At 37.3% G+C, this 10,226-nt stretch overlaps 1 protein-coding gene across 5 annotated transcripts in view; it reads left to right on the forward strand.

Annotated features, from left to right (window-relative positions):
- COL12A1 (collagen type XII alpha 1 chain) overlaps positions 1 to 9,092 on the forward strand; it is a 99,824-nt gene extending 90,732 nt beyond the window's left edge. The window contains exons 61-67 of one of the 5 annotated variants that reach the window (XM_090136135.1): positions 1,888 to 1,923; positions 2,036 to 2,102; positions 3,070 to 3,258; positions 4,335 to 4,403; positions 5,430 to 5,600; positions 6,999 to 7,060; positions 7,973 to 8,147. In XM_090136135.1, coding sequence (XP_089992261.1) covers positions 1,888 to 1,923; positions 2,036 to 2,102; positions 3,070 to 3,258; positions 4,335 to 4,403; positions 5,430 to 5,600; positions 6,999 to 7,015 — 549 coding nt within the window. In that variant the 3' untranslated portion in view covers positions 7,016 to 7,060; positions 7,973 to 8,147. Of the gene's footprint in view, positions 1 to 1,887; positions 1,924 to 2,035; positions 2,103 to 3,069; positions 3,259 to 4,334; positions 4,404 to 5,429; positions 5,601 to 5,977 lie in introns of all 5 variants that reach the window. The other 4 variants (XM_031610772.2, XM_090136136.1, XM_031610773.2 and 1 more) reach the window with 4 other exon arrangements.
- The last annotated feature ends 1,134 nt before the right edge of the window (positions 9,093 to 10,226 follow it).

The following is a 10,226-nucleotide window of genomic DNA, read 5'->3' on the forward strand; positions in this document are numbered from 1 at the left end:
AATTTAGGACAGATGTTTAGAAAGGCTCAGCTGTGGCTTAACTCTGCTTCCACTGAAATCGCCTATAAAACTCACACTGGCCACTTCAAAAACCATGGTTTAGGGTGAAGTTTTATTTGTGTTACTCTGGAATTTGTCACACATGTGACTTTTACTTCTGTGAATACTGAAGAGCACTGGAAGGGCCATATGTATGACAGCTTCCTAAGCAGGACTTGTGGTAGATGCAGGGTTGGTTTTATTATTATTTTTTTAATAATAAATTTCTTTTGTATTTCTGATGTCGAAACTGAAAGAGGAGTTTTAAAACACTTTGCAGATTTTTAAATATCTCAGAGTGACCCAGTGGCTAAAGCAATTGACTGTAAATGTGATGATGTTCTTATTTTAAATGGGTATCTACAATTTTTACTGTGGCCAGTATCACATAAAATAGGCCAAAATAAGCCATGAACACCCTTGTAAGATCACCACTGTTTATTTTGAAAATCTTTACAATTCCATCGTATCAAGCATTGTAATTAAATTTTCCTAAGAAAATATGGCTTTCTCTCTTGATGCTTTTCTTCACTAGCAGTGGAATGCAAACATAAGACTAAAATCTCAAGCAGAGTGTGGGAGGTGCATGCACAACTGTGTTTGCAGAGTAAATTGTGTGTACATATCTCTAGTTCAGCACTTAAAAACATCCTTATGGTATACTTGGTGTTTTTCCAGGAATAGACACACGCATATATATATAAATTAGAATCAGTCCTCCTGGTTGGTTTCTTGTACAATACGCTTGAAAATGAAAGAAACTAAAACAATATTCAAAGGCAGATAGAAATAACTTTAGGCAACAGTTAGTACTTTGCAAATGCTGACAACTATAAAGCAGCTCTAGTTATTCTAAGACTAGAAACACTGGCAAGATAGTGGGGAAGCTGTCACAATAAATAGAATAAACACTTAAAGTCATCTCTATCTGTCTTATGTATTATCTGTGCATAGCACTCTTACCACAGCTAGTTTCTTTAGTGTGGGTTCAAGGAGACAGCTACCCCTTCCTAGACACGTACTATTCTTCCTATCTTTTCTGCTTTAATTCTGAGTTGGCTTAAGACTTAAAATAAACAGTCACATATAAATCATACAAGGATATTCAGCATTTACAGAAATGTGAGGCTAGAAATTCAGCTTTAAAACTTCCAGTGTGTTCCTCTGTCAGAAGATATCAGCTTCTTTGGCCCTCATTTGAATTTTTTTCTTCAGATCTTTTTCTTCTCCCTCTATGTGTTTGATCATGCACAGAAGATGACTGCTTGTCCTGTCTTTCTTGGCTCCTCCATTAGCACCTCTGAAATATAAAGTTCAAGGAGGACCAGGTCTGTCTTCTTGACTGTCAGAAGGTTTTTTAGAACTGCGTGTCCCATGGCTGCTTCATCCCTGGAGTGATTAAGCTTTTACTTGACAGAATGTGGCTTGAGATGCACTGATCTGATGAATCCCTTTCCTGGACCAAAAACCTATGGTATTTAGTGAAAAGTTCCCAAGTATAAAATGAACATAATTTAATGATCTGAAAACCACTTGAAAATAGAAGATCCATGGCACAATTTGCATCCATACATCATACATAAACGTCTATCTTACCTAATTTCCAGATGAGAAAGCTTTACCTAGCAGATGCTTGGGTATTTAGTACATCTGGTAGATGTCTTTGTCTGTCTTGGTGTAGTTCTTCTAGGTAATAGCTCTGAAGTACAGGACTTAGTATTCTTACAATGTTTGTTTGTTTTTCCCTGTACTATTTCTACTTTGGACCTTCTTCGTCTATGTTCCCATGCAAGTATGCTGCCATCTATTTTGCAGTATGAAATAATAGCTGTAATGTTTTTGCTTTAGGGTACACCTGGATTGAAGGGAGAAAAAGGTGACAGAGTAAGTAGACACTTTAAACTCATTTTCTGTTAGATCATTTTAATGAAGCACTATCTCTCTAAAAGCACAGATACTTTGTAACAAAACCCTTGTTTTGATTTTGATTGTTTAGGGTGACATTGCTTCTCAGAACATGATGCGAGCAGTTGCACGACAAGTTTGTGAACAATTGATAAATGGTAAACTTTGTTTCTCATATTAATCTACCAGATTCCTTGTTAAAAGAGAAAACAGTGGTTCACATGGAAGGGATACTGGCTGCACACAAAACAGGCTTGAGTAATATGACTGTTGTCCAGTGCCAATGATTTGGTGGAAAAAATGTTATAAAATAAATATACATTTTCACATTAATCAGGTCTTATCTTCAGGAGGGAATCTGTGAGAAAAGCAGGTGCTTTACTAGTGGGAAATGACAGATTAACTTTGGGCAAATATTGGCTATGCAAGTAAAAATGATATATTTTTCAATAAGGACACTGAATGGAATGCCAGTCCTCTACTGCCACACAGGGAGTAGTTACAGAGTGCAGCTCTGCATCCCATGAAAGTGTGGTTAGGGGTTATGCTGGCATTGGCGCATGGCACAGATCAGGGAAGAATAGATGTGGCCCCTCACACAATGGGCTCCTTTCTGCATAGCTATGCAATGCTGTTGGTCTTGTTCAAAGAGAATTTTCATTGAAAATTAAATTCATGTGCATCAGAGTGTCCTGTTTGATCTACATAAGTAATTTATCCCATGTCTGTGAAAATTTCAGAGCTTTAAGACTGCATAGAAATCTTCTTCCCTGTTTGAACTGGGACAAATCTTTTCTGTTTTTCAGAGTAGAAACAATGTCTGACTACAGCTCTGAGGAGAAAGCAGATTGTAAACAACTGCTTATTTTGTGACTTTAATTGCTTTAGAATTAGTTTTTGTTAATGTTGTCAGCTTCCAGAGTTCCACTTACCCTCCTTTTTTCCCTCCTCCATTTATTTTGAGCCTTCTTATCAGACATTCATCTTAAGTTTTCTTAATTAATCTGGCACTAATTTTTGGAATGGTCATAAGGAGAGGATTTAATGAAGAGATTCCTTCCCACTCTGAGAAAAGACTTTTATGCATTTTACATGATTTACTGAAGTATTCTCTTTCATTTTAAGGCCAAATGAGTCGATTCAATCAAATGTTGAATCAAATCCCGAACGATTATTATTCAAATCGTAACCAGCCAGGGCCACCAGGACCACCTGGTCCTCCAGGAGCTGCTGGGACAAGAGGAGAGCCTGGACCTGGAGGAAGACCAGGATTCCCGGGACCTCCTGGGGTCCAAGGACCACCTGGTGAAAGAGGTAATGTCCAAGGCAGCTGTATATTTCACAATGGGTGTAGTGGAGTGGCTGCCAGAAGAGAAGTCTGATCCCTTTGCCATGTCGGACTGTGAAGCCCACACTTAAGCCAGTTAGGTCAGTTGGATTGCTTGGGAAATGTTGATGTCCTGGAGGACAAGGTTAATTACACCAGTGCTGTCCTCTGTTTCTCCCTTTCTCATGTTTCATAAAACACAAGTTGGTGTAATTTTTTGGCTGCTGTATCAAGCATGAACAGGATATCCTAGGAAAGAGAATGTTTTCAGAACTTTTCTGGCACTAAACAACTACATCTTGAAAGGCTGTTTGGAGTAGCACAGCTCTTTACAGAATATTCATTTGATTGAGAAAGTGAGTCATTACAAAGAACAAAAAGGAGTTGAAAGAATTAGTTCTATGTCATTGGCCCTTTGGACTACCCTGCGAGAGGGACACAACTCTAAATAGAATTTGCACGTATGGCTATATCTAATTTGTGGCTACCTTGGATCACTACAGTGACATAAAGTTTCTGTGCCATATTATGGTGTTGCCTTTGCTTATTCCAGCTGCTCAACTGTAGTATAGACTTAGCGTTACACTTTCTAGCATAAATTTTACTCTCATCTTTAAAAGAAGGCCTGGATTAAAGCAAGAAATATTGAATTTCTGAATTCTGCACTTTCTAAATGTTGTTTCTTCATAACTCTTTCTAAGAAAGTGTAAAGCATACTTCGTATTAGAACTGTGCAAGTTTGAAAACACCTTCCTGTTGGCATTTTAAAATAATAAGGTTCTGTGACACTTTAAGTGTCTCAAAGACTGTTCTATGCTTTGAAAAAGTTTATTTACACTAAATTACTCTACATCCTACTTTGGTTTTAGGTTAGTGTATTTATATCCAAATTAAGTATTTCCCTGAGTACACACTGGGACATCTGTACAAAATAAGGTTTGACCAGCTCTATTCTATTAAATAATTGAAACTAAATATTAATATTAGTGACTGAGCATGAAGAAATATTTATTGATGTTGTTTCCTTTCCTTGGTTTTATTGCTTTTTAAAAAAATTCTGTAGGAATGCCTGGAGAGAAAGGCGAAAGAGGGACCGGATCTCAGGGACCACGAGGTTTGCCAGGACCACCTGGTAAATATTTTTCATTTTAATTAAAATCAGATTACAGAAAAGTAGGAGAAAAGGCAACATTTCTTCATAGGGAACCAGACTGTATATGGTGAAAGAATGTGCTTTACTTTGTGCACTTCTTGTTTTTGGTTTTTATTAGGATTTACTGGGAGACCCTGCAGAAATGGGCAATTATAGAGACTTTTGGATGTGGCTAGCAGATATTTATCTTTCCTTTGCAGATTAGTCTTCTGGCGTGCTTGTTTGTGTGAAAGTGTGAAATTTCATGAAAATACACTGTACAAATTCAGAGTATCTGGATCCATTTTTTTACTTTAATTTGTAATTATAGAACTGCAAATTGTCCAAGAACTACAAAATAAGCCCAAATACAGAATTAGTAGATGTTAGAGTTTGAGGATTTCACTGTTGCTTTTGCTCTTTCTATCATGCAGTTTTGTTCACTGATGCCTTGGTTGAAATTAGCTGCATCATTTGTTTCTGCTTTTAGTTCACTAGGCTAAATATGTTTTTTTTGTTACAAGACTCATAAGATGCTTGCAGCAAATTGTAGCCCCAGTTACTTGAAGCTTTGCTTTTCTGCTAACTATAGTAAGACCTGTTCCAAAAAAAACATTACCTCATCTATCCTAGGGCTGCAGGGTAGCAGAATTAATGTACTCCCATATTTTAATTGAAATCCAGTGTGTTTGTCTAATCTAGTAGCTTCCCTTGAGATCTTCCTATCTTACACAGAGGGGAAATAAACCAGAGAATTCATTGATGTTTCTTGCTTGGCTGGAACCTTACTGAATCAGTCTCCATGAAAAAAATCCTTATGTAAGCCACACACAGGGAAGCAACTAATGATGAGTCATATTTCTAGTTTTGTTTTTCTTTCTGTTGACCCTCATATAGCTATAAAATGCAAATGTTTTCTCACCAAAGACATAGACTGTGTAGTCTAGACAGCAGTAATGTTAGTTGTTTTTATCAAGCTAACTCTTAAAAGAAATAACCCCCCCAACCTTTCAATTCGAAAATTAGGTCCACAGGGAGAATCCAGAACAGGTCCACCAGGCTCCACAGGATCACGAGGACCACCCGGGCCTCCAGGTCGTCCTGGAAATGCGGGTATTCGAGGTCCTCCAGGGCCACCAGGATATTGTGATTCATCCCAGTGTGCTAGCATTCCTTACAATGGCCAAGGATTCCCAGGTAGGTTATGAACAACCAAATTGCTCTTTGTCACAAATAGCCTTCACAGATGTGGCTGTTCATATTGAGTTGCTTTACATGAGACAGTCCTGCTGGCCTGGACATACTGAGTAGAGGAAAAAGCTGCAATGAGCAGTCCTGCCTCACTGTAACTTGCAGGCATATGAGCAGCCATGTGTACTTGGATGTAGATTTTGTTGATGTTATGTGTGATTCACTTTAAATAGGAAGTAGAAACAAAGAAACAAAGTATTTCTTTTTTTTTTTTTTTTGTTAGCATAGAAGGTTAGTAGTTGAAAATGTTGCGCATAGGATTTAAGTGACCATTTTCTCTTCTTCTTTCCCCCCCCTTCCCCACCTCTTCCAATCTTCTTCAGAACAAGGTTGAATTCTCCATGTTTCTCTTGAAAAATAAAAAGAATGCTGTGGCTGGCAATTTCCGTGTGTCTCTTTTTGAGCAATGTCAGGATTATTTATACCAAATTTATACCTGAAATCAAAATTTTCCACAAAGGAAATCCATTTGGTGGTACAGTGCAACTGAAAAACACCACTGTGCTACAATTTCTGCTGAGTTAAACATCATGGAGTCTCTGACTAGCCCTGGGTCATACCAGCCTTCTACTCTGATGAATCTTAAAACAGTAGGCTGCTTCTGGAACCAAATACGGGGTCACCAATTCTGACTGGAAAGATTCCAATGTGTTTTAATGTGGGGATCCTGCAGGACCACACTATTGTTAACAAATTAATAAGTATGCATTGCAATATCTCAAAATTAGTGTATGTGATACTACTATTGAATATGGTTTGCTGTTAGTATATTGTGCATGTACTCATGAAAAAAAAAAATTATATATATATATATGTACACACTTGCAGACTAAGTGCTGCTGGCCAAAGAGCTAGATAGTTGTGAATATCTCAAAAAACTCTTATTTAAATGAAAAAGGAAGAAAATTGTGCCTGTGATTCAGCAGTGTTCTTCTTTCCAGTAAGCAGATACGTATACATATATAAATATATGCCTATAAATTAACTGTTATGTATTTAGTTGGATGAAAGTATGTTTTTGCACATCAGATGGACTTTTTAAAAGACTAACATCATCTTTGACCTGTTTCAGGTTTCGGCTAACACATTTTCTAAGTCGCCAGTGCTGCTTACAGTTTGAATACATGAAAATCCTGTTTCTGAGATGTTTGCGCACGTGCTTATTAGAAAATGAGTCCGTATGGATTTTTCACCACGGATATGGTTTTTGAACCATGTTGGCCTCATAGAATGGGGAGATTCCTTTTACTAACACAACTTGTGAATGTGATAAAGATCAGTGATGTCAATTCATTAAGCCTGTTGCATTTCAGTAATATAAAATAGTCTTTCTTTCTTAAAAAGAGACCCAGACCATCTAAAGTCTCAGTGGTGAAGGAGGCTTATAAAACTACTAACCAGCAAAGGTAATGCCTTTTGAAGAGACAGATTTAACCCGGTAAATGAGAAATGACTTCTGTAAATAGTGAACTAATTGTGGCTTGTAAATGATTTGTATGGGACCGTACCCGCTAAAATCTGTTAACAGCTCTATGTGATGCTTTTGCATAAAAGCCTGCTGCTGCTTGCTGTATGCCTGAATAACATCTTTGACAATGTAAGAAATCTATCTGTCTGTTGCTTGTTACCAACATGTCAGAATCGGGGCATGTGCCTTTTTTTTTTATATGTAATCTTGCTGGATTCTGTAACTACAGTTATAAGTACAAAAGATTTATAATTATTTTTCTTCTGTTTTGCTGTAGTTTTTGGTGTTCCTGAAGCACCAGCTGTAACTCGCTTTGTTTCGAGGGACAGCACAAGAAAATGACATGTACTGTATATTGCCGCTGGTGATAGTTACGTGTACATTTATTTTCCCATTCTCAGAGAAAATTAGTACATGCTGAGCCCACCTGTCCATTTTACATACTCCATGTGTTCCATTAATTACACAGTTTAAAATAAAGTCCAGTGCTTGGGTTTCCTGAATTAGTTGTAAAATAATAATTTTATTTGCTTTGCTTTGTTTGTTTGTTGTCTGGTGTTTTGTTGTTTTAACAATAATCGGTCCCTTGCATAATTTAAGACTCTGCAGTGTTTTGTGTATTATAAATACAAAGCCTTTCAAAATTAATTTTTAAGTTTTTAATATTTTGCTGCCAAAGTTACTCATGAACCAAACTGAAAAGTGCCCCCATGAACTGTTAATTTATATATTTATTATATGGAAATAAGATTGGACTAACATTGTGTAGACAAACTAACTGTCATGGTATTTGTGGATTCAAAGACATGCGATAACTATAATGTTCAATCGGACAACTATTTTCAACCAGAACCATACGTGCCTGAAAGCGGACCCTATCAGCCTGAAGGTGAACCCTTCATAGTCCCTATGGAGTCAGAAAGGAGAGAGGACGAGTATGAGGACTATGGAGTTGAAATGCATTCACCAGAGTACCCTGAGCACATGCGCTGGAAAAGATCGCTGTCAAGAAAAGCAAAAACAAAGCCATAAAAGATCTGTGTCTTGTTTTGTGGTTTTTTTCGGGGGGGTTGGTTGGTGGTTTTTGGTTTTGCTATACTTGCATTTGCAGATACACACAGGGAGAGTGCATCGTTTGTTTGGCGATATTATAGCTTTCTGGTCTTCTCATATCAGACGCACCCTTGTTCTGTATCTCGCTTGTGTGGGGATAGCAATATGTGTAACTAGCAGCTTTGTTATGCTCTGGGCATGCTTGTAAAATACTATTGCTTACAGGGGCTGCGTATTGGTTAATATCTGCATTCAATTATCCCAGGGCTGCCTTTTCCTTAAGATAATGTTTAAAAAAAAAAAAAAGAAAAAGAAAAAAAAGGAAAAAAAAAAGAAAACAAAAACAAAACAAAACAAAAATAACCACAGAGCTGCTGCAAGTTTTTTGAGGACTGTCTGCTTTAGCTCCACATTTTTCTTTTTCAAATGCATGTTTGCAGTTCAGTCAGGTCACAAGTCTGCATTATCTAGCTGAATAAGAAAGAAGCCCAAACTTCTCTATCCTTCCAATATCACTGTCATTTTCTTCTATTCCTAGTTACACTTTGCAGAGAATATACTGCTCTTATACATCTCCTTTAAATACCACAAACATTAAGTAGCTGAAATCTTTGTATCAACTGGATACAGATTAATGCCTGAAATCTCCTTGTTTGTAGACACAGCAACATTTATGCCAAATTGCAGTCAATCCTGCAGAGATGGAATTGCATGTTTATGTTGTATATTTAGTATGGAATTTGTTTTTCAGAATACAATGTTTCATAGTTATCAAAAGCAGTTGGAAATTGTTTGCAAGACTATGGATATAGAATTGCTGCTTTTATATTTTAACTGCAAATTGTGAATTTCACTGCCTTATATTATTTATTTCTGAAATGAAAGAGGCATTTTTCAATAAAACTACTGAAAATTTATACGTGGTTATTCACTTTTTTTTGAAAGGCCAGTTGAGACTGATGCCTGTGTGTTCTGTTTGGTAGTGATATTTATTCCATCATTTGGAAATGCCAGGTGTCAAAAATCAACCAGAATGGGAGAAGTCTTAAAATCAGTATTTGGGTTGTGGTATCTTGAGGTTAGTGGATGAAAGCAGGAGAGGTTTCCACTGTTTGAGGTATGAATATGACTTTTAACAAAATTCAGTCTGTGATGCATTTGGTGAAAAAAATGGAAGAGGGGCTCACCAGCTCCAGGTTTTTTTTTCCTATTTGGTGTTTCTGATGAATGGTTGTTGCAGCCAGAGAGAATCTTTAACTCAGAAACTACCTGGACTGCAGTAAGTTGCTAAAGCCACACAATTCTTCATGTGCTATGAGCAGCTCTGGCAGCACTCAATTCAGTGTTAGCAAATAGCTCGATTCAGTAGAGGTGTTTGGTGTTTGCTGAGCTTCATGCTGTTGTGACCATACAGGAGATGGCTATCTGCTCAGGATAGCTACCTCAGCTTTGGTTACAGCGTGAGCTGTAGTTTAGCTTTCCATTGTCAGGGCTACAAGGGTAAATAAAACAAGAACTACTACTTTTCGGTGGAACAGAACTTGCTAAAGGATAAGAGAATGGACTGGAGATGATCCTTCTTACCCTGTTATCTTAACAGAGCCCTATCTTAGAATAGCTTTCACTACTACTGGAGCAAAGCCTTTCAAATTCATTGGGAAAGCTGCAGTGACATTTTTGAAGATCATGGAAAACATCTGCAATGGAGGTGGAATGGTATATGCAGGCTGGCTTCCTGATCACTGAGTGTTTACTCTGCACTAAAAGCTGTGATGAATGTTAGTTCCACAAATGGAGGTTATACAACAACTTCATAGATGGCCTGAGTAAATATTAGTGAAATCATCTAGTTGGGAGGTTGAAACTAGATGATCTTTGATGTCCTTTTCAATCCAGGCCATTCTATGATTCTATGACATGAAGTACAAATGAATGGCATTTTTCAGAGTGACTCTAATTACAGCCACGTCTTTTAGACTGTAAGGGAATAATTCTGGGTTGAACTGAGGAAACATTTAATCAAAGGCATTGATTCTTTATGTTCCCATGTA

Source organism: Phasianus colchicus, chromosome 2, assembly GCF_987193195.1.
Source record: "Phasianus colchicus chromosome 2, bPhaCol1.hap1.1, whole genome shotgun sequence".
Taxonomy (NCBI): Eukaryota; Metazoa; Chordata; class Aves; order Galliformes; family Phasianidae; genus Phasianus; species Phasianus colchicus.